The sequence below is a fragment of the Emys orbicularis genome, chromosome 2 (genome assembly GCF_028017835.1).
Source record: "Emys orbicularis isolate rEmyOrb1 chromosome 2, rEmyOrb1.hap1, whole genome shotgun sequence".
NCBI classification, from domain to species: Eukaryota; Metazoa; Chordata; order Testudines; family Emydidae; genus Emys; species Emys orbicularis.
In genome coordinates, this window is record NC_088684.1 from 300,124,886 (window position 1) to 300,148,865 (window position 23,980).

General features: G+C 54.6%; 2 protein-coding genes across 2 annotated transcripts in view; both read right to left on the reverse strand.

Annotated features, from left to right (window-relative positions):
- IQCA1L (IQ motif containing with AAA domain 1 like) overlaps window positions 1–16,686 on the reverse strand; it is a 50,926-nt gene extending 34,240 nt beyond the window's left edge. The window contains exons 1-3 of the mRNA XM_065398527.1: window positions 16,222–16,686; window positions 3,850–3,969; window positions 1,084–1,272 (exon numbers count right to left, since the gene is read on the reverse strand). Of these exons, the coding sequence (XP_065254599.1) occupies window positions 1,084–1,272; window positions 3,850–3,969; window positions 16,222–16,686 (774 nt within the window). The remainder of the gene's footprint in view (window positions 1–1,083; window positions 1,273–3,849; window positions 3,970–16,221) is intronic.
- A 1,124-nt stretch (window positions 16,687–17,810) lies between these two features.
- LOC135873402 (late histone H2B.L4) lies at window positions 17,811–19,494 on the reverse strand. Its single transcript, XM_065397865.1, has 2 exons — window positions 19,375–19,494; window positions 17,811–18,047 (listed from the first exon to the last, which is right to left on the reverse strand). The coding sequence occupies exons 1-2, from the start codon at window positions 19,492–19,494 to the stop codon at window positions 17,811–17,813; spliced, it is 357 nt and encodes a 118-aa protein (XP_065253937.1).
- Between the last annotated feature and the right edge of the window lie 4,486 nt (window positions 19,495–23,980).

The window sequence follows — 23,980 nt, forward strand, 5'->3', positions numbered from 1 at the left end:
CACCTCCAGGGCAGAGGCAGAACTGCAGCCATGAGAGATTCCCCCCGGGGCCATGTTCTCAGCCCTGGGACTGAAAGCAGGGAGTGTGGCGGGATCCCAGAAGGGAGAAATGGGAATCACAAGGCAGTGGGGAGCACTGCTCAGATCTGACCTCTGGCACCCCAGGCACCCAGCAGCCACCTGTTTGCTGGGTATCCTGTTCCCTCCACCTCCATGGTAGGGTTGCCAACTTTCTAATCGCACATAACTGAACACCTCTGCCCCGCCTCTGCCCCGCCCCTGCCCCGAGGCCACACCCCTTCTCTGAGGCCCCGCCCACGCTCACTCCATTCCCCCCTCTCTCTCCCCCCACACTCACTCACTTTCAGCGGGCTGAGGCAGAGGGTTAGGGTCCAGGGGGGTGAGGGCTCTGGTTGGGGGTGCAGGCTCTGGGGTGGGGCTGGGGATGAGGGGTTTGGGGTGTGGGAGAGGGCTCCGGGCTAGGGCAGGGGGGTGAGGTGCCAGGGGGTATGGGCTCTGGGCTGGTGGTGCGGGTTCTGGCTGGGGCCAGAAATGAGGGGTTCAGGGCGCAGGGTGAGGACTCCGGGAGGGAGTTTGGGTGTGGAAGGGGACTCTGGGCTGGGGCAGGGGATTGGAGTGCAGGGTCCCAGCGGCACTTACCACAGCTCCCAGGAAGCGGCCGCCAGGTCCCTGCAGCCCCTAGGCGCATCTGTGGCCAGGGAGGCTTTGTGCACTGCCCTTGTGCCTGCAGGCACCGCCCCTGAGCTCCCACTGGTCGTGGCTCCCGGCCAATGGGAGCTGTGGAGCCGGCACTCGGGGCTGGGACAGCATATGGAGCATCCCTGCCTGCCCATGCGCCTAGGGGACGCAAGGACCTAGCGGCCACTTCCGGGAGCCACACGGAGCTAGAGCAGGCAGGGAGCCTGCCTTAGCCCCGAGCGCCCGCTGCGCCGCCGACCGGACTTTAACGGCCCGGTTGACAGTGCCGACCGGAACCGCCAGGGTCCCTTTACAACCAGGCATTCCGGTAAAAAAACGGACGCCTGGCAACCCCACACTCTGGGCTGGCCATGTCCCCCTTACCTTCTGGATGCAGATGGCGGCCTGCTCACGGTCAAGCTCCTTGGCCCCAGTCTCCCGGGCCCGCCTCTCTCGCTCCTCGTCCCGCCGGATCTCGCACATGAACTTGGAACGAAGGCGGCCCTGGCGCATCCGCTCCGCCATCTGCACCAGCTGCACGGCCTCGTCGCGCAGCATGGCAGGCCGGGACGGCTGCAGGAGCAGGGCACAAAGAGGGTTAGGGAATCTGTGCCCCGATCCAGCCCATGCCAGCCCCAGCCACAGGGCACCAGGAAAAACAAAGCCTGCACGTCCCATGGCCAACCCCAGCCAGGGTGCCAGGGAGAACGGAGCCCGCACACCCCATAGCCAGCCCCAGCCAGGTGCCAGGGAGAACAGAGCCCGCATGCCCCATGGCCAGCCGCAGACAGGGTGCCAGGGAGAACGGAGCCCGCACGCCCCATAGCCAGCCCCAGCCAGGGGCACTAGGGAGAACGGAGCCCGCACGCCCCATAGCCAGCCCCAGCCAGGTGCCAGGGAGAACGGAGCCCACACATCCCATAGCCAGCCCCAGCCAGGGTGCCAGGGAGAACGGAGCCCACACGCCACATAGCCAGCCCCAGACAGGGCACCAGGGAGAACGGAGCCCGCACACCCCATAGCCAGCCCCAGCCAGGTGCCAGGGAGAACAGAGCCCGCATGCCCCATGGCCAGCCCCAGACAGGGTGCCAGGGAGAACGGAGCCCGCACGCCACATAGCCAGCCCCAGCCAGGGGCACCAGGGAGAACAGAGCCCGCACGCCCCATAGCCAGCCCCAGCCAGGTGCCAGGGAGAACGGAGCCCGCACGTCCCATAGCCAGCCCCAGCCAGGTGCCAGGGAGAACAGAGCCCGCACGTCCCATGGCCAGCCCCAGACAGGGCGCCAGGGAGAACGGAGCCTGCACGCCCCATGTCCAGCCCCAGCCAGGGCGCCAGGGAGAACGGAGCTCGCACGCCCCATGGCCAGCCCCAGCCAGGGTGCCAGGGAGAACAGAGCCCGCACGCCCCATGGCCAGCCCCAGCCAGGGTGCCAGGGAGAACAGAGCCTGCACGCCCCATGGCCAGCCCCAGCCAGGGTGCCAGGGAGAACAGAGCCCACACGCCCCATGGCCAGCCCCAGCCAGGGCGCCAGGGAGAACGGAGCCCGCACGCCCCATGGCCAGCCCCAGCCAGGTACCAGAGAGAACAGAGCCCGCACGCCCCATGGCCAGCCCCTGCCAGGTGCCAGGGAGAACGGAGCCCGCACGCCCCATGGCCAACCCCAGACAGGGTGCCAGGGAGAACAGAGCCCACACGCCCCATGGCCAGCCCCAGCCAGGGCGCCAGGGAGAACGGAGCCCGCACGCCCCATGGCCAGCCCCAGCCAGGTACCAGAGAGAACAGAGCCCGCACGCCCCATGGCCAGCCCCAGCCAGGGTGCCAGGGAGAACAGAGCCCGCACGCCCCATGGCCAGCCCCTGCCAGGTGCCAGGGAGAACGGAGCCCGCACGCCCCATGGCCAACCCCAGACAGGGTGCCAGGGAGAACAGAGCCCGCACGCCCCATGGCCAATCCCAGACAGGGTGCCAGGGAGAATAGAGCCCGCACGCCCCATAGCCAGCCCCAGCCAGGTGCCAGGGAGAACAGAGCCCGCACGCCCCATAGCCAGCCCCAGCCAGGGTGCCAGGGAGAACGGAGCCCGCACATCCCATGGCCAGCCCCAGACAGGGCGCCAGGGAGAACGGAGCCCGCACGCCCCATGGCCAGCCCCAGCCAGGTGCCAGGGAGAACAGAGCCCGCACGCCCCATAGCCAGCCCCAGCCAGGTACCAGAGAGAACGGAGCCCGCACGTCCCATGGCCAGCCCCAGCCAGGTGCCAGGGAGAATAGAGCCCGCACGCCCCATGGCCAGGCCCAGCCAGGGCGCCAGGGAGAACGGAGCCCGCACGCCCCATGTCCAGCCCCAGACAGGGCGCCAGGGAGAACGGAGCCCGCATGCCCCATGGCCAGCCCCAGCCAGGTACCAGAGAGAACAGAGCCCGCACGTCCCATGGCCAGCCCCAGACAGGGCGCCAGGGAGAACGGAGCCCGCACGCCCCATGTCCAGCCCCAGCCAGGTGCCAGGGAGAATAGAGCCCGCACGCCCCATGGCCAGCCCCAGCCAGGTGCCAGGGACAACAGCCTGCTGCACTCTCCCCAGGCTTGCCCACAATTCTCTGTCAAACCGATCCAGGGCCAGACCCAGACACCTCATACATGGGAAACACCGGTGACAGGAGGCCATAGTCCCTGGTACGGCTCCATATCCCTAACAGGCCCTGGTAGAGCCCCCACTTCCTGCCCTGCTCCCCCCTGGGAGCACACCCGGCCTCACAAACCTCCCGCCCACCCTGCAAGCCTGATACAGACCCACCCCTCCTTTCTGCCCTGCACTCTCCCATGGGCTCCGATACAGCCCTGCCCCCACTCCTGCATCTCCCTCCACAGGCTCTAGAACATCCTCATTCCCCCTCCTCCCTTGCACCCCCCAGGCTCTGGTACAGACCCCACCCCCCTTACCTGTTACTTTCCTGCACACTCTCCTGAACTCTCCCCACCCCTCCCACTACAGTGCCACCCCCACACCCCACCCATCCTCTGGGGCCTAGCACAGCCCTGCACCCCCAGCCCCTCGTGCAGCCCTGTACTTCAGGTGGGAGTCCCCTCGTCAGAGAAAGAGGCAGCCGGTGGGCTAGCATCCCTGTTACAGGCAGCCGCAGGGCAGGCACTCACCCCACTGGGCATGCTAGGCTCCACCCGGGCCAGGATCTCAGACAGCACCTGCTGACGCTCCTTCAGGGCCTTGGCTCTCTGGTTCACAAAGTACTTGGGGATGGGCACCTCCATGTCAGCCTGGGGAGAGAGCACAGGAGCCTCCCCATTAGTGCCATCATCCCCGGCCTCAGGGCCCCTCCACCCCAGCCTTCGCACCCAGCCCCCCACTAGGAGCTCCCTCTCCTGACCAGGGGCGTAGCCATGGGTAGGCCATGGCCCACCCACTTAGCATCCAGACTCACCCCCGCAGCCCCAGCTCGCCACGGCCCACCCACTTAGCATCCAGACCCACCCCCGCAGCCCCAGCTCTGCTCCGGCCCCAGCACTTGCCCCGCTCCACCCGCCCAGGCAAGCCTCTGCGCCCTGACCCTGCTTCCCAGATGCGCACCTGGGCCGCAGGGGGCCCCTGGCCAGCATGTCCATCGCCCCCAAGGCTGGCTGGAGAGGGTGGGGGGAAGCAGCCCCGATTCCTCCTGCCCCCCCAACCCTTGTCATTGCCCACCCAAGTGTCCTATCCTGGCTATGCCACTGCTCCTGACGCTGCCTTCACAAACCCCCTATTGCCACCGGCGCAGTGTTATTATGAGTAATGGGGTTGCTATGATGCAAGAAGCTCCAGCCTCTTCACACCACTCAGCCCTGCTCTCCCCTCCCCTCGCAGGTCTTGTGGGGCAAAGGGGAGCAAAGAGCCCAACATCTCAGTGCAACTCTGCTTTCTCCTCCCCTCCTGTGAGCAACAGGAACAGGCTGTACCCCACTCCTTCCCCTCCCGCACCCAAAGGTGCCCCTGGAGCTGCCCCCCAAACCTGGGAAGCAAGAGAGGGACCCCCATGTCTGCAAATTGATTGCTTAATTATTTGCTCCATTATCTTTCCGGGTACAGAAGTTAAGCTGACTGGTCTATAATACCCCAGGTTGTCCTTATTTCCCTTTTTATAGATTGGCACTAGATTTGCCCTTTTCCAATCCTCTGGAATCTCTCCTGTCTTCCTTGATTTTTTGAAGATCATCACTAATGGCTGAGATAGCCCATGGAGAGTCCGAAAAGATAATGGCCACTCCAATTGCCCAGACATTTGGCACCTAACCACCACCGTAGATGGCCCACCTTCCTTAGGAAGCCAGCGGGGTGTCACCAGCTGGAGAACAAAGGGCTAAGAAGAAGGCCAGGTGACAATGTTCACCAGGAACAAGGACAAAGGAGGGGCCAGGTGAGGTTGTTAAGCGCAGGCTGCTGGAAGGAGGCAGATGCTCCTGGACTGGGACTAAAGAGGGGTTAGAGGGCTCTAGGACTGACCCAGATGGACTGTACTTTCTGTTCTCTAGGTTAACTAAGGGTTTTCTACACTGTGTTCCAGACATCTAATAAACCCTCCTGCGTTTACACCGCGGCTGAGAGTCCCTGCAGACTAAGAAGGTGGGGGTGCATGGCTCCCTTTGGGGGTACAAGTCTCCCGCAGGTGCCCATCTCAGGTGGACTCATTGAAGGGAGCTCACGGTGTGGCGCAGGGGTGCTGAAGGCTCCGAGGTTCAGTCCCAGGAGGCAGTGAAGCCAAGTGGCTTGCCCTACTGAAAGACTGTGACCCTAAGGGGGTCTGGCTCCCTGAAGGGGTCCTCCCAGAGACTGCTCCAGAGCACTGAACCTGCGGCTCTGTGACAACCTGCATTCCTTGATTAATAACTTTGCATTTGACTATATTAAAATGGATTTTATTTGAATCGGCCAAACTTCTAAGTTCCCTCTAAGCTGCACGGGCACGCAGCAGCCTATCAAGCACCGTGCAGGCGCTCAGGACTGCAGCAGGGAGAGATGCCCCTCCCCCAGCCCCGGACCTGCCGCGGTGAGGAGAGGCGCCTCTCCCCCAGCCCCCAACCCAGCCCCAGACCTGCTGTGCACGGGGGGGAGAGGCACATGTCCCCCGTCCCCAACCCAGCCCCGGACCTGCTGCGGACAGGGGAGAGGCACCCGTCCCCCGGCCCCAACCCAGCCCCGGACCTGCTGCGGACAGGGGAGAGGCACCCGTCCCCCGTCCCCAACCCAGCCCCGGACCTGCTGCGGACAGGGGAGAGGCACCCGTCCCCCATCCCCAACCCTGCCCTGGACCTGCCACAGTGAGGAGAGGCGTCTCTCTCCCAGCCCAGCCCTGGACCTGCTGCGGACAGGGGAGAGGCACCCGTCCCTCGGCCCCAACCCAGCCCCGGACCTGCCGCGGTGAGGAGAGGCGTCTCTCTCCCAGCCCCAACCCAGCCCAGCCCCGGACCTGCTGTGCACGGTGAGGAGAGGCACCCGTCCCCAGCCCAGCCCCAGACCTGCTGTGGACAGGGGAGAGGCGCCTATTCTGCAGCCCCAGCCCCAGAGCTGTCACGGCGGGAAGAGGCGCCTCTACCCCCCCGTCCAGGTGCTGTTGCGGGGAGAGAGAGCTGGGGGGAGTCCTCTCTCCCCACCGTAGCCCCAGAGCACCCTCCTGTACCCCAAACCCCTCATCCCCAGCCCACCCCAGAGCCCACAGCCAGAGCCCTCATCCCCCACACCCTGACACTCTGCCTCAGCCCCAGCCCCAGCCCATAGGCACCGACTCCGTGGGTTCTGGGGCTGCAGCACCCACAAGGAAAACTTGGTGGGTGCTCTGCACCCACTGGCAGCTCCCCGCCCCCCCGCCCCAGCTCACCTCCGCCTCCACTCTGCCTCCTCCCCTAAGCGTGCCACTGCGTCCTGCTTCTCCCCCCTGCCTCCCAGCACTTGTGCCACGAAACAACTGTTTCGCGCGGCAAGCCTGGGAGGGAGGAGGAGGAACGTGGCACGCTTGGGGGAGGAGGCGGGGCTGGGGCAGGGATTTGGGGAGGGGTCCAATAGGGGCAGGGAGGGGCGGAGGCGCGAGCACCCACCGGCGCAGAAAAAAGTTGGCACCTGCACCCCCAGCCGGAATCCTCACCTCCTGCACTCCAACCCTCTGCTCCAGCCCTGAGCCCCCCCCCCCACTCTAAACCCCTCAGCACCACCCCCGCCACATGAATTTTGTTATGCGCACCAATACGGAGGTGATGTGTCACATGTATAGGGAAAATTAGAGGGAACATTGCAGCTTGCCAAGCACTCTAGATTGCTGTGCGCGACTTTCCTATCCTATCGCTATTGCTCCTTGCCAAGCTTGGTTTCAGCACAAATTTTATTAACAGTGATCAGTGGAATCTTGCTCCCTTCAGAACCCCACTAGAAACACCCCCACTCAATGCTGCCCACTGATAACTACTTTTTGAGATCTGTCGGTTAGCCAGCTCTTAATCCAGTTAATAGTGCTTTAGTGTCATGTCGTACTAGCACCTTACAAGTCAAATGTATTACTTCTAGGCATATATCGTTATCAACCAAACTGGTAATCTCCTCAGAAAATGAAACGGGATCTGGTTGAGCTGACCTATTTTCCATAAAAACATGTTGACTGGTGTGACAAAGTGGGAATGTTCTTAATTTCTCTGAGTACTGTGTCTGCCTCAGTTTCCCCTATGTATTGCTTAAGTATCTAGGTGGTGGGATAAGGGTGTGTGATCTTGCAGAGACCTAGAAGGCAGGTGTGAGTACCATCTGCATAGAGAATGGCTGATGCCCTGTAACCTTGCAATCCATGGCCCCCTCTTCTGCAACGTGTTGGGAACAGAGATCAGGTGATCTTTTTGCCTGGGAAAGGGACAAAGGAGGGGCTACAGGGGGTCAGAGGCTGGGCTGCTGGAAACTAGTCTCAGTCCAAAACCAGGAGATGGGGGGCAGAGCCCAGGGCTCTGGACACAGCCCCCCACTCCCCCCGATGGTCTCTGCTGAAGGTTCCTGATTTCTGTGCTAACAAGGTCTGTTCTATGCTGTGTTCCCAACGACTAATAAATCCCTTTGTGTTACACTGGCAGAGAGTCACTGCAGGCTAGAGATCAGGGTGTCATTGCTCCTTCTGAGTGGGGAGTGCCCGGGATCCAGATAGGATTGCCAAGCCTCCAGGATTGGCCTGGAGTCTCCAGGAATTAAAGATTAATCTTTAATTAAAGATTATGGTATGTGATTAAATCTCCAGGAATATGTCCAAGCAAAGTTGGCAACCCTAGGTGCAGAGCAAGTGGACTCCCTAAGGGGTCCCACCATGAGCGACAGGCAGGCTGGGGGCTCAGAGAGGTGTGGTTCCAGGAGGCGGAGTCCAGGGCTTAGCAGCCGAGAGTGAGAGGACCTTGAGAAGGGCTGTCGCACTGAAGGGAGGGATCCTCCCAGGGACCGTATGGAGCAGAGGGCCTGTGAGTCTGACAACTGGCATTATTTTCTTATGCTTTCATTTATCAGCTTTTCCATTATTTTGCCTGGGGTTGATGTCAGGCGAACTGGCCTATAGGTACCTGCCTACTTGCCCTCTTTGAAAAGGGCCAATGGGAGCTCTGCTCCAGTCCTTTGGGATTTCCCTGTGTCATGGGGCAGCTGCCCCTTATGGGGCATGAGCGGTCAGCCTGTCTGTGACCACCTTATGAAGGCCCCACTTTGGGGCAAGCAGCTACCTAGTAAGTGAGCACCTGGACCCCATAAAGGTTATCTAAGCTCAGAGAGAGGATCTCCCAAGGGAGACAGGGAAGCTCCTGTGGAGAGGAGCTCACAAGTAAAGGCTGAGTAGGGAGCCTAGAGCAGTGGTTCTCATTCAGGGGTACACATACCCCTAGGGGCACTCAACTCACCTAGATCAGTGTTTCTCCACCTGAGGGTTGCAGCCACGGGGTGTGCGTGTGTGTCAGGATGGGATGAGGGGGTCGCAAGTGCAGGGCTGGCATTAGGGGGTGGTAAGCAGGACAACTGCCTAGGGCCCTATGCCATAGGGGGCACCACAAAGCTAAGTTACATGCGTCAGCTCTGCCCTCTGGGCTCAGGCTTCAGACAAGGCTCACACATGAAAACAGCTCAAGTATCCGACTGAACGGCAAGTACAATATTAATATTCGACTCTATTGTGTAATTAGATGGTAAAAATGACCAAGTAAGCAACTTGTCAGCAATAGTGTGCTGTGACATATTTGTGTCTCATTTTGTAAGCAAGTAGTTTAAGTGAGGTGAAACTGGGGGGGTGTAAGACAAACCAGACTCCTGAGAGGGGTACAGCAGTCTGGAACGGTTGAGAACCACTGGCCTAGAGGATGAGCTCTCCAGCAAACCCCCAAAATGGGGAGCCTGGAAAAGGTGCTCCTAGAGAGGGGAGCCTCCTAGCCAGCGAGACTGCAATCAGCAGGTATCCAAGGCGGCCTATCACAATCCAGGGTCTCCGAGTCAGGGGCCAGAAGACTGCCCAGGCGAGGATCAGTTGCTGTCCCGGGAGAAGAGTCACAGCGGATGGACCTCCCTGGACCCTGGCTGCAGAGAAGGATAGAGGCAAGAGGCCTCACACCAAGGGCAGAAAGCAGAACCCCTGGGTAAGAACCTGGGTAGAAGTACGCACTAGACTCAGGTGGGAGACCGATTCAGAACGACCTCATCAATCAGCTGGGATAAGCATTTTGTATGTATTCTGCATTGGCTTGTCTGTTAATACATGAAACCCTTCACAAGGGGGTGCTCTTTAGCAGCTAATGGTCTGTTCAGTCTTGTTCATTGGTGACCCCTTTCACACAGCAAGCCTCTTATTGTGATGCCCCTTATAAATGAAAAACGGGGCTAATGGCTGTCTGCCCCACAGAGCTGACACCTCACACCCCCATCTTGCAGCCCCATGAGGGGGGTCACACCTGCCCGTTTGAGAACCCCTGGTCTTATTGCTATGCTATCCCAAGTGAGGGCTCACCTGCAATACCCAACCCATCTGCAAAGGGAAATCAGGGTCAGCCTGAAATGACGACACCAGGATACCCCAACATTTACTGAAAGTTAACACCAGCAGGGACCAGACCTCCTCAGCCAGCTCTTTTAGGACAGTTGGGTGCAAGTTTATAGATTTCAAGGTCAGAAGGGACCACTGTGGATCATCTAATCTGACTTCTTATATAACACAGGCCCTAGAACTTCTACAAAATAATTCTGAAAGAAGATCTTTTTAGAAAAACATCCAGTGTAGATTTAAAAACGGTCAATGATAGAGAATCCACCACAACTCTTAGCAAATTGTTTCAAGGGTTAATTACTTTCACCGTTAAAAAATTATGCCTTATTTCCAGTCTGCAGTCTTGCTTCAACTTCCAACCCCTGGATCATGTTAGATCTTTCTCTACTAGATGGAAGAGCCCATTATTAAGTATTTGTTTCCCATGTAGATACTTCTAGATTGTAATCAAGTCACCTCTTAACCTTCCCTGGTGGAAGGATCTGTTCTGGGTCCAGTGTTATTTAACATCTTTATTAATGACCTGGATGTAGGAATAGAGAGCATACTGACCAAATCTGCAGATGACACAAAGCTGGGGAGGGGTGCAAACACTTTGGAGAATAGAGCTAAAAACCAAAAGGGATCTTGATAAAATTGGAGAACTAGGCTATAAACAAAAATGAAATTAACAGACAAATGTGAGGTGCTACACCTAGGGAAGAAAAAACAAATGCACAAAAACAGAATGAGGGATAACTGGCTTGGCAGCAGCACGGTGGATCACAACCTCAACATGAGTCAACACTGCGATGCTGTTGCAAAAAAGCAAATGCAGTTTTAGGTTACATTAACAGAGGCAGAGCATGCAAGTCATGAGAGGGGATAGTTTCATGCTACTTGGCACTGGTTAGGCCTCAGCTGGAGTACTGTGTCCAATTTTGGTCAACAATATATAGAAAGGATGTAGAGAAACTGGAAAGGATCCAGAGCTGAGCAATGAAGGAATGCAGCCCTATGAGCAAAGGCTGAAGGAACTGGGTATGTTTAGTTTGGAAAAGAGGAGATTAAGAGGGAACGTGACAGCAGTCTTCAAATATTTGAAAGGCTGCCATAAAAAAAAAAAAAAAAAAATTATGGAGAAAAGTTGTTCTCTCTTGCCACAGTGGCAGGACAAGAGAGAGTGGGTTCAAGCTACAGCACAGCAAAGTTAGAAGAAATCTCAGAAAAGACTTCCTAACTGTAAGAACAGTAGGACAATGGAACAGACGCCTGCGGGAGGTTGTAGAAGCTCTTTCACTGGAGGTTTTCCAAAGGAAGCTGAATAGCCTAAGTGGACACAATCTTCCATCTTGGCAAAGGATTAGACTAGATGACCCTTGCAGTCCCTTCTAACCCTGTGGTTCTAGGATTCTCTTGAAGCTAAATAGAGACACTGATTGAGCAGCTTGAGTCTAAGGGCACGTCTTCACTACCCGCCGGATAGCAATCGATCTATTGGGGATCGACTTATCGCGTCTTCACTAGACGCAATAAAATCGATCCCTGATCGCTCTGCTGTCGACTCCGGAAATCCACCACGGCAAGAGGCGGAAGTGGAGTCGACGGCAGAGCGGCAGCAGTCGACTCGCCGCCATCCTCACAGCCAGGTAAGTCGACCTAAAATACGCAACTTCAGCTACGCTATTCACGTAGCTGAAGTTGCGTATCTTAGGTTGATACCCTCCCCCCCACCCCCCCGTAGTGTAGACCTAGCCTATGTTTTCTAATCCTTTAAGCATTCATGTGGCTCTTCTCTGAACCCTTTCCAATTTAATCAACATCCTTCTTGGATTGGGGACACCAGAATGGAACACAGTATTCCAACAGTGGTCACACTAGTGACCAAGACAGGGTAAAATAACTCATGTTCAACTGATTATCCACCACTCCCCCAAAAATCTTTTTCAGAGTCACTGCCTCCAGGATAGCCCCTCATCCTGAAAGTATGGCCTACATTCTTTGTTCCTAAATGCATACATTTAGCAGTATTAAAAAACACATTGTTGATTTGCATCCAGTTTACCAAGCGATCTAGATCGCTCTGTCAGTGACCCGTCATCTTCCTCGTTTACCATTCCCCCAATTTTTGGGTCATCTCATCAGTGATGAGTTTGTTTTCATCTAGGTAATTGATCAAAATATTAAATAGCATAGGGCCAAAACTGATCCCTGTAGGACCCACTGAAAATACACCTGCTTGATGACAATTCCACATTTACAATTACATTTTGAGACCTATCAGTTAGCCAGTGTTTAATCCACTTACAATCAAGTTAAGTAGGCCTGCTGATTTAAAAATGTTTATCCTTAGTAGATCCTAACACTCTCCTTGGTTACTAATGGACTGGAAAATATTTCATGATCCTCATGTGATAGGAATACATCATCCTGCTTCTTTCCAAATACAGAATATTTATTGAACACTTTCTTGTGTTCATAGTATACTTTTAAAAGTCCTCCTTATTGTCCTTAGACCTGCCATGCTCAGATTTTTTCCCTGATGTCTTTAGCTTCCCTTATCAATTTTCTACACTTCACAACTTCTAATTTATATTGATTGCTATACATATTCCCCATTTTCTATTTTTTTATATTGCTTTCTTATCTCTAATTGCTGCCTTCACTTCCCCACTGAAAGAGGATGGGCTTCTTGCCAAAGTTGTCCTCTTTCCTGATTGTGAAATCGTGGCTTTTTGGTCATCTAATAAACTCTCCTTAAAGAGCTCCCAATTTTCAGTCACATTTTCCGGTTTAATTTTTCTCTTGCAATCAATTTCACTCAATTTTCCTATGGGAAATTCACTCTTTTGAAACACCAAGTATATACATTACTGGTAAGGACTGTCCTCTGTTCGCCCATAATAAATGCAATCAGGTCAATGATCACTGGTCCCTAGGAAACCAAGAGCTTCCAGTTCAGTGATTAATTCATTTCTATCCAGCATAATGGAGAGAGTAACTTCGTGTTGGCTGTAATAACTTGTGTTAGAAAATAATCTATAACTTTTAGAAACTCTACTATGTTTTACTACTGGCCATGCGATCTCCACCAAATGAAAGTACCCGTAACACCCCACTCTCTTCACACGTTACAGAAAGGTGCTTATCCACATCCTGGTCTCGATTTTAATTTGATGGTCTACAACAGTGGTTGGCAAACTTCGGCACGCAATCCTCAGGGTAATCTGCTGGTGGGCCGTGAAACTTTGTGTCTACATTGACCATCTGCAGGCATGACCCCTCGCAGCTTCCAGTGGCCGCGGCTCGCTGTTCCCAGCCAATGGGAGCTGCGGGAAGCAGCAGCCAGCACATCCCTACGGCCTGCGCTGCTGATTTTAAGATTCCAGTCATGTGACCTGTCCCCCAGGTTTCAGTAATGCTATGGAGAACAGAGAAATCTGTGTTGTTTGTAGGATTATATGTAATTCAGTCTACTGACCTGATGTTATCCTGGGTGACTGCATAGAGTTGAATCAAAGGAGGCTGTAAAGGGGAACAAGCTGGAAACGAAACAATGACAGAGATAATGCATCTCCAGTGATAATGCCAAGGGTCCTTAAGGGAAAAATGGGTGAACAGGTTACTGGAAAATAACCTGGCTGGGGGACAGGAAGGTAGGTAATAGGCCTATTTTTTCCCCCAAGGCTAGAGCCTAAAGTGAAAAGAAACCTGCCTCAGGGGTGAGCAGGGCCCAGCAGCTCCAAGAGAAACTGCAGGAGGAGATCTAGGCAGAGCGGTCAGAAGGCTGCATAAGGAAGGCAGGACCTTTAGGGATGTGGCTGAGGCAGCTGGGCTCACCTGACCTTTGAGAAAGGTGCTGAGCTGTAGGTAAGACCCGTCACGTAGTGACAAATGTTATAGTGCAGGAGGCCTGCTGAAATGATGGGACTCATGTAGGCAATTCGGTCATGTGTAAAAACAGATTTTGGAGACTTGTGTGTGCTAACACCATAAGATAAAACAAAACACTCACATTCAAAAGTTAACATTTTATCTAACTGAAAATCTGCACAACAGCAATTATGAGGACTTATACTATGGGTATTTATTACTAATGTGGTATCAACAAACTGCGTGCTGAACTTTAAAACAAAGTAGCAAGGCACAGCCAAAGATGGAAAGATGGCATGGATAATATCAACCTTTCCATACATCATAATTAAGTGATGGACTTCTCATTTGATTTACTGTCAAGTTTATCACAGAAAACTAAGGAATCGGGTTTCTAAGCTTTCCCAAAAGAAGCAAAAATATTGTAACATGATGAAAAATCCATGTTAACACCTGGCAAGGAGAGATGCCACCATTGCAGTCTAGATGACTGACATCCTTGAGATAAGCATACAGCAGCAACTACAATTTACAACAAGTAGGTTTGTGGCCATCTGACAATAGGCGAGCGAGTCTCTCGGCTCTTAAGCTGGTTTGATAGACACTTTGTCCCTCCCAAACAGCGCCTCTAGCAACACAGAACGCCAGGCCCCATTGGCTCTCAGAACAAACCCCTGCTCTGCTCCTGTGCTGAACAGGGACTGCTCAGCAAAGCACCCCCATCTCACATATACCCCAGCCCATCCACACAGACCCCCAAAAGCCCCCCACATACCTCAGCAACCCTCCACCACCCCCATCTCATCAGCCCTGATGCACACCCCAGCCCACAACACTTCAGCCCCACTGTCCACAGCTCTCAACTCCAGCACCCCAAAACACCCCATTCGGTCTATAGCACCCCCACCCTGCAGTCCCCTAACATTCCCCACTCACCCCATAGTCCCCACAACTCACTCCCAGCCCCTCGCCCACCACCCGTGGGACATTGCTAGCCACTCACTGCCCAGCCCAATGGTGGAGTGCTCTGCTCCCAAGCCAGAGCGGCTCCTCCTGACTCTGGCCGACCAGCGGCTCCGCTCACTCCCATCGCCCACCTGTACCCGCACGATGTGGGCCACATTGAAGAGAAAAGCGGTCATGACCTGGCACACAGGAGGGCAGCACCACTCAGGTGTGGCCCAGGTAGCTGCTCATCCATCATGATGGAGAGCCACACCTGAGTGGCACTGGGATCCAATAAGCCTGGTTGCAACGCCACTCACTCAAAATTGGTCCTCTGTCCCCACCCCCAAATGTCAGACAGGAGCAGCTGGACCAAACCTGAGCAGTGTTGCAACCTCACTCATATTTGGCTCAGCCACCCTTCCATCCTCATGACGGAGGGACAGATGGGCCAAATTTGAGTGGTGCTGTGACCCCTTGTGCCAGAGCATCATTCCATCCTGGATTTCAGGTGCTAGAGTCACTCTCCAGACCACTCCAACAACGCTACACCCTGTATCATATGGACCTCGGGTGGTTTACCCATTCCTCTGCTTGCTGCGTATCTTTGGGCAAATGCCCAAATGCAAATGGACAATGCATCTGTCTGGAAGAAGCCGTTGAGTCACTTTAAACAGCAGCAAGTCACAGGCACCGAGAGGACTGTCCTGCATGTATCAACTGCAGCTGGGCCGGTCATGACAACATGGTTGGAAAGAAGGGGGCTGTGACACCAGGATCCAGTCAGAGGTAGAACTGCAGGCACCCCCTACCCCCAGAGAGGGAGCAGAACCGGTCACCTGAGGGGCGAACTCAAGAGATTCCAGAGGAGGTCAGACATTGCTCACCCTGTAACCACAAGAGGATGGTGGAAACAGGGGTGACCTAGTCTAAAGGGAGGTCACCCCAGGATTTCCATTCTGGCAGATTGCCTGTCACGTGCGAAGAGTGTCCAGGGAGAGGCAAGGGAGAGATCACACAGGCAGCTCATACTTGAGCTGTCACACATACCAATTAACATTTCTTCTCATCAGTGAGAAATTCCATTTCCTCTTGCATGTTACCCAGACTGCTAATACTGTAGCGCAGTCCTAGGAATCAAAACCTCTTCTCTTCACATTCTTTACCACTGTTGGAAGCAGTGTCCCCAGCCAGACACTGCACTGTGGTCAGTATCTGCCCTGCAATGCTTCCTCTTTGTGGGGGGAGGGAGCGTGTTGCAGAGATGACCCCACCCCAGAACTACACACCCCTGTGACACTGCAATTCCACAACAGCAGTGTGCCACCCCCACACAGCATCAGTACAGAGCACCCCACCAACACTGCCCACCCTGGGCCAGTAGAGTCCATCCCAATGACACTGCTCCTCTCCACGCCACTAGTGCCCCCCATGACACTGCCCCTCCCTCACCCAGGGCTAGCTCAGTGCTTCAACACTGCACCTTTGCCTCCCCACCCTGCACCCAACCAACACTGCCACCCCACACTAGTACAGTGCACCCAGACACTGGGCACCCACCCTAGGGCAGCACACCTCGACACCGCCCCATTCCCACCCTATGACACAGCATCCCCCATCCCAAGGCCAGCTCACTGCACATCTTATGCCAAGATGCTGCAGCCCAAGGGGCCCCCCCTTCAGCCCAGGCCCCTCTCACTGGGGTGAGCTTGAGGTCCTGCAGCACGTCGTCCATGTAGTGATACTCGGAGAGCTCAGTCTCCACCATCTCATTCTTGAGCTCCAGCACCCGGCCCATCACCCCATCGAGCATGTGCTGTAGCACCCGGCGTTTCTGCGGATGCACCATCTGGTCGTAGCAGGTCTCCAGGCAGCGCAGGATCTGTGTGTAGCGCAGGAACAAGGTGGCCAGCATGTGGAAGAACAGCCTCTGGTCCGTCTCAGGCCGTGGGGGCTGAGACGGCAGCTCCTGGGCCAGCAGCTCCTTTAGGGCAGCCTGGGACTCGAGCCACATCCTTGTGTAGGTGCTAGAGAGAGCAGGACATCTCCTCAGGGCCAGGGGGCTGGAGATGTGGCCACAGCCCACACTGCCGGGGTTAACTGCCCCCTTGTCCTCCCTCCAGAGGAACAGCTCTGGCAGCCAAGCCCCAACCCCAGGGCCCATGGGCTGTTTGCACAGGGACTGCGCAGAACTGCAGCAGGTGTAATTCACAGCTTCAGTGATTTGGGGTCATGTCAGTGTATGGATCCTCCCCTCCCTCTCCCCCCCCCCCCCCCCCCACAACAACAACCCAGCTTAGAGCACTCGCCTCCCCTCCTGCAGCCCAAAGTCAAAGTCAGACTGCCTCTTTCTGTCCTTCACCAAACCTCCACCCCCATCAGCCCAGTGCCCACACCCCTCATGCTGTACTGATCCCCCCCCCAACCTGATACCTGCCCCACAATACCCCAGTGCCCCTCATAGACCTCCCATTGCCCCCACCCCACTGACCTCCCCAGGCTGACACCCCACAATACCCCAGTGCCCCTCACAGACCTCCCATTGCCCCAGTGCCCATGCCCTACACGCTGCACCAACTCTTCCCCCCCCCCACCACCACACCCGGGGCCTCTCCCGCCAAGGGGCAACCCAGGCTTTTCCCCAGCCCCCTATGCCAGGTCTCACCGGCTGGACATGGCGCCCACACCCACTCCGCCCCCAGGCTGCCCTGCGTGGGGGAATTGTCCCGTCACCCTGGAGACCAAACCCCGCCCCCCATTGACCAGGGCTGTTCCCATGGAGACGGTGGAATGCTCACTAGCTGCCCTGCCACATGGGAGCGGAGATTCCCCCGCCCCTGGGAGCCCCAGGCCCAGGACCGGCCTGGGCAGCGGGCCCAAGCTGGCAGCGAGCCCCTGGAGGCAGCGCCCTGGCCCTGCACAGCCCGGCCCTGGGGGACGCTCCTGGCGGGGCTGCTGCTGCTCTAGCCCCCTGCAGCCCAGGCCTGGGCAGGGCGCACCCACGCGGCCGGGACCCCCCTCACGGAGTCAGAGGGGACCTTGTCCTGCTTAGCACAGGCCCATGGACCTGCAGCCCCCACCCACCTGCGCCGCCCCTGCCAGCCGGGGCAGGGAGGGCACACCCGGCTTGGTTCAGGGACAGCACCGGTCAGTGGCTGAGTCACACTTAACCCCCCCCACACACACACACACAGTCACTGCTGCCCCTTAGAGGTTGTAGGTTTTATTCCTGTGGGTAGGAACAGAGTCATCGGCTCCTCAGCCCCCCACCCCACTCTGCCTTCACAGTCACTTGCTGCTGGTGTACTTGGTGACAGCTTTGGTGCCCTCAGACACGGCATGCTTGGCCAGCTCCCCCGGCAGCAGCAGGCGGACGGCGGTCTGCACCTCGCGGCTGGTGATGGTGGAGCGCTTGTTGTATTGTGCTAGGCGCGAGGCCTCTGTGGCAATGCGCTCAAAGACATCATTCACAAAGGAGTTCATGATGCTCATGGCCTTAGAGGAGATGCCAGTGTCAGGGTGAACCTGGCAGGAAAGGGAAGAGTGTGAGGAGAGGTGGTAGCTTGCCCCCATCCCACCCCACCCCCAGGCCTGCCTCTGTCCCTTCCCCTGCACCAGGGGAGCTGCAGGAAAGGGACAGACAGCATGGGAGCATGGCACACAGCAGGCAGAAGGGGCATTTCTGGACCAGTGAAGGCAGCTGGCAGGAGACAAAATAAGGGCCTGTGAACCTAAGGAGGGCACCACTCCTGCCTCCAGCCAGATTCGTCATAAGCCAAGACAACTCCAGTCTGGTCTCGGGGGTGGCAGTAGGCCAGTCCCAGCCTGTTGTCTTTGATCAGCATTACAGGAATATCGAGAGGCTCCAGTCAAGGATGAGGCCCTGTTGTGCTGGGTGCCGCAGGCAGTCTCTGCCTCAGAGCCCACCCTTCTTGGGAATGGAGACAGCAGGTGGTGATGGTGGGGGACACTCGTGTTTTCCTATAGACTGCACACAATGCAGCCCCCTACTCAGGGGGTGAGCAATAGAGCACTCATCACACAGGTATCAGCACAACCCCACTAGATATTGAGGAGGGGAGCCCTCAGCTATCACCTACTTCCCCCAGTCCACTCTGCACCAGGCTGCAGAGCTAGGGAACAGAGCCATCAAGCAGGAATTTCCATGGGAGCCCAGCAGGGCCATAGCAGCTGTCAACTCCCTCCCCCAACTTTATATCAAGGCTTTTTCTAGGTTGCTCAAGAGCCCCAGCACTGGTGCGTCCCACCCTGGCTGTACGTGCATCTCACATCCCAGAGTGGGGGAGGGACAGCCCTTGTCGCTAGGGCTCTGGAAGACAACACAGGAACCCTGCATTTGTCTGTGACCCATTGATTTCAGAGCTACTGACAGGAGGAGCTAATGGACTGCCCTAGGAACAGGTGTAATTGACAAAAGAGGACTAAGCCCAGAAGGTAGTGGAGTGTGTGAAGACACCAGAGAGGTCAGAGTGCTAGATCCAGACCAGGAATCTTTGCATACAGAAGGGGTGGTAGCACCAGTGCTAGAGATAAAATCCTGGGGAAGGGGCTGCTAGCAACAATCCTGTCCTAGGTCCCAGGTGAGGGCTAGGATGGGCTACCCCATAGGGTCTTGCAGACCCTATGCCCCTCTCCAGTGCCTCCCCTGTTAGCTCATAACACCCAGAGACCTAAGGAGGCTGGAGTCACACACACATTGTGTGTGTGTGTGTGTGTGTCTGCTTCTGAGCACACACACCCAGTCTCCTTGTGGGAATCCCACCCCACCTGCAGGGGTAACATAACAGCTAGAATTCATAGAGTAGCCAGGTGGGATAAGCCCTTCTCTCACCTGTTTCAGCACTTTATAGATATAGACTGAGTAGGTCTCCCGTCTCTTCACCTTCCGCTTAGATTTCTTGTCCCCAGAGACAGGGGCTCGGCCTCTCTTCTTCCCAGCTTCTGCACTCATTATTGATACCTCTCCAGACACCATAAGCCAGGCTGTAAATCACTAGGGATGGCTATATAATGAGGGTATTACCTGCCACAGGTGAGACCACTAAGGAGGGGAGGAGCTCCCCGGAGTGGATCCAGCCAGCAATTCTTCCTTGGTTGAGAGCCCCACCAGCCCAGAGAGGAACTCAGAGGAAACTAATTTGGTTCAATGAAATTTTATTGGCCTGGCAAACTGCCAAAGTCTAACAAAGGCAGAGCCCTGGGCCCTTCACAGAGAGCCAGGTTCCACCAGCCCAGGATGGGTCTTCACTGGGTGTTGGAGAGTTGTTCCCTAGATCTACCCCTGCTCAGTGGGAAGATTGCAAATCATAAAAGAGGGACTGACCAACCTTCCCCCAAGAGCTGCTGGAACCAGCTGGTGCCAAAGTATGTGTGCAGCAAGAGGGAAACATTGACTCTGTAGCTGAACAATTGCAGTGAGGTGACCCCTGCAAGCCAGCGTGACCCTATCCCCAGTCCAAACTAGCCCAGGCACCTCTCTGGAGTCATGTCCCACTCGCAAAAAGAGGGGACATTGCAAAGACTGGGGTGAACTCTATGGCAGCAGTGCCTCCATGGACACCCCTGGTCTTTGGTACCAGCGTGAATCTCTTCACCCTCAGGGGGATATGCAGGGCTGCGGAGGTGTCTCTGGAGCTCTCCTGGGGATGAATCAGTGACCACAAACTAGTGGTAGAAATCAGGTACACAGCAGTCTTAACCCAGAGAGAATCATAGAATATCAGGGTTGGAAGAGACCTCAGGAGGTATCTAGTCCAACCCCCTGCTCAAAGCAGGAATAATCCCCAACTAAATCAAGGAGAGAGGAGTGACTGTGCAGCCAACGTGATGGAGGAGAGACTGAGGTACTTTCTATCCAATGTCCCACAGATGAGAGCGAGATTACTTCAGATGATTAAGAACCATAAAAGACATCTCATAAAAGGGTGATAAATGAAATCTGTGCCTGTCCCTGGGTGCTGGAGATAAGCAGAGAGCCTCATGCCATGGATCCCATGCCACCAGGTCAGGAACAGAAGGCAATGACTAGACATGGGATTACACCCCACACACAGTATCTGACATCCTCCTGGGAGAGTCACACACACATCTGACCAAGAGCAGGCAAAGCGGGTGTCTGTCTCTTTCTTACATTTTGGCAGCACTTGTACAGCTTGTCTTTCCAATAACATCTCACTGAATTGAATTTTATTCCTGGCCCATCCCCCAGGAGATGGATCAGAGTGCATGTCCCCAGGGAAATACAAGCATCTGTCACCATGGGGAGCGGGGGGGAAGCCAGGAAAATCCAAACAAACACTAATGAACGTGCTACTTCTGCCAGCCCCCCGTCTGGCTTCCCATCTGCACCTGGCTGGAGGAATCAATGTCAATCAATGCACAGTGCTGGGAAAGGGGTTGGAAGCGCACGAGAGTCTGGCTCTAGTATCAAAGGGGTAGCCGTGTTAGTCTGGATCTGTAAAAGCAGCAAAGAGTCCTGTGACACCTTATAGACTAACAGATGTATTGGAGCATGAGCTTTCGTGGGTGAATACCCACTTCTTCAGATGCATGCGTCTGACAAAGTGGGTATTCACCCACGAAAGCTCATTCTCCAATACGTCTGTTAGTCTATAAGGTGCCACAGGACTCTTTGCTGGCTCTAGTAGTGAGCAAAAGCCATCAGTGTCAGACCCCATCTCTGATGGGGTGGGAGAGGTTGGTCAGTCAGAGCATGTTCCTAGGGCTCAGTCTATCAGCACCAGGCCCTGTGTCCAGCCTGGTGGATGGACCACCCCGAGATTAGAGGTTTGTCAGTGTCAGGATCTCTGCTTGGCTAGAGGCCATGCGTGGATCAGATGTGACACACAGCTGGCCCTGCGTCACAGGCTTGCAGAATGGCTTGCAAACTGTGTTGATAAAAGGCAACAGTGTTTATGGAATGGACTTCTGTAAGGCATGTCAACTGGTGCCACAGGACATTCTGGTCAAAAAATAGAATTATACAAAATTAACATGACACATACTAAATGGATTAAAAACTGGCAAAGTGACAGATCTCAAAATGTAACTAAACAGGGAATCATCATCCAGCAGGTATGTTTCTAGTGGGGTACTGCAGGGATCAGTTCTTGGCCCTAAACTATTTAATATTTTTATTAGTGACCTGGAAGAAAACAAAATCATTCCTGGTTAAGTTGGCAGATGACACAAACACTGAGGGAGAGGTAAATAATGGAGCAATCTGGACCACTTGGTAAACTGGGCACAAGCAAACAATGTGTGTTTTAATCTGACCAAATGTCCTTACCCAGCTAGGAACAAAGAATGAAGACTGTATTTACAGAATGGTAGACTCTATCCTGGGAAGCAGTGACTCTGGAAAAGACTTGGGTCCTGATAACCCTGATGGGGGGAGGGATAGCTCAGTGGTTTGAGCATTGGCCTAATAAACCCAGAATTGTGAGTTCAATCCTTGAGGGGGCCACTTAGGGATCTGGGGTAAAATCAATACTTGGTCCTGCTAGTGAAGGCAGGGGGCTGGACTCAATGACCTTTCAAGGTCCCTTCCAGCTCTAGGAGATGGGATATCTCCATTAATTTAATTTAAAAAATTGAATGACTAATCGACTGAACATGAGCCCCCGGCTACCACTGTGAACAAAAGGGCTAATGCGATCCTTGGAGGTATAAATGGGAATACTGAGTAAAAGTAGCAAGGGTACACTACCCCTGTATTTGGCTCTGGTGCAACCATTGCTGCAGTACTGCCTCCAGTTCTGGCGTTCATAATTCAAGGATCATAGAATGATAGGAGTGGAAGGGCCTTGAGATGTCATCTAGTCCGGTGCCCTGCACTCGTGGCAGGACTACGCATTATCTAGACCAGGGGTTCTCAAACTGGGGGTCGGGACCCCTCAGGGGGTCACATGGTTCTTACATGGGGAGTCACGAGCTGTCAGCCTCCACCCCAAACCCCACTTTGCCTCCAGCATTTATAATGGTGTTAAATACACAAAAAGTGTTTTTAATTTATGAGGGTCGCACTTAGAGGCTTTCTATGTGAAAAGGGTCACTGGTACAAAAGTTTGAGAACCACTGATCTAGACCATTCCTGAAAGGGGTTTGTCTAACCAGCTCTTAGAAATCTCCTGTGATAAATGAAGGTGGGGGGGTGGAGTAGCTCCCTTTTATGGACACCCAGCCAGCCAGTAGATATAAAATCCCTCTTAGTAGCTGTTCTCTAATTGCTCTACCTGTAAAGGGTTAAAAAGTCTCATTGCCATGCATAGGTAAAAGGAAGTGAGTGGGCACCTGGCCAAAAGAGCCAATGGGAAGGCTAGAACTTTTTAAAATTGAAAAAGCACTCTTTTGTCTGTCTGTCTGTTGTTCTCCCGGGGAGAGGCAGACAGGGCAGCAGCTATGCTGTAAGAAGCTTGGGCCAAGTATAAAAAAATCATCAGTATCATAGCTAAAAACTACTTATTTAAAACCCCAGATATGTAAGTTGGGAGTTTAATACAAGCCTGGAGTGGCCAGTATTAATTTTTAGAATCCTTGCGGGCCCCCACCTTCTGCACTCCAAGTGCCAGAGTGGGGAATTAGCCTTGACATCTCCAATGATGGAGATTCCACAACCTCCCTAGGCAATTTATTCCAGTCCCTAACCACCATGACAGGAAGTTTTTCCTAATGTCCAACCTAAACCGCCCTTGCTGCAATTTAAGCCCATTGCTTCTTGTCCTACCCTCAGAGGTTAAGAACAACCATTTTTCTCCCTCCTCCTTGAAACAACCTTTTATGTACTTGAAAACTATCATGTCCCCTCTCAGTCTTCTCTTTTCCAAACTAAATAAACACAATTTTTTAAATCTGCCCACAAAGGTCATGTTTTCTAGACCTTTAATCATTTTTGTTGCTCTTCTCTGTACTTTCTCCAATTTCTCCACATCTTTCCTGAAATGTGGCACTCAGAACTGGACACAATACTTCAGTTGAGGCCTAATCAGCACGGAGTAGAGCGGAATAATTACTTCTTGTGTCTTGCTTGCAACACTCCTGCTAATACAAGAAGGATGGTGATGAATTGCATCAGGTTCAGAGAAGAGCCTCGACAATGATTAAAAGACTGGAAAACCTGCCTTATAGTAATAGACTCAAGGGCCCAGATCCACAGCAATAGTTAGGCACCTAAACTCACTCAGCACCTAAGTTTTCAGGGTAAAAGTTTCTTCGCCACCTATGTTTGTATTTCTGGGCACGTGAGGTGCTGCTGCCTCCCCTCTGGGTGTCCAGATGCCTGTCTCCCACTTAAGGCCCAGAGCGATTCACAAGCCAGGCAAGACAACCGTTTGGCTGCCTAAAGTCACATGCAGGGCCTAATCCGGTAGGCATGCTCAGAGGCTGCCTACTGGATCAGGTTCCAATCAAAATCCAGGAAGAGGAAGAGGTGGTGGTAG

Coding starts and splice junctions, on each gene's coding strand:
- LOC135873402 (XM_065397865.1), bottom strand. CDS start 19,494: ATGAGTGCAGAAGCTGGGAAGAAGAGAGGCCGAGCCCCTGTCTCTGGG. Junction 18,048..19,374: donor TCTATAAAGTGCTGAAACAG/GTGAGAGAAGGG, acceptor CTTTCCTGCCAG/GTTCACCCTGACACTGGCAT.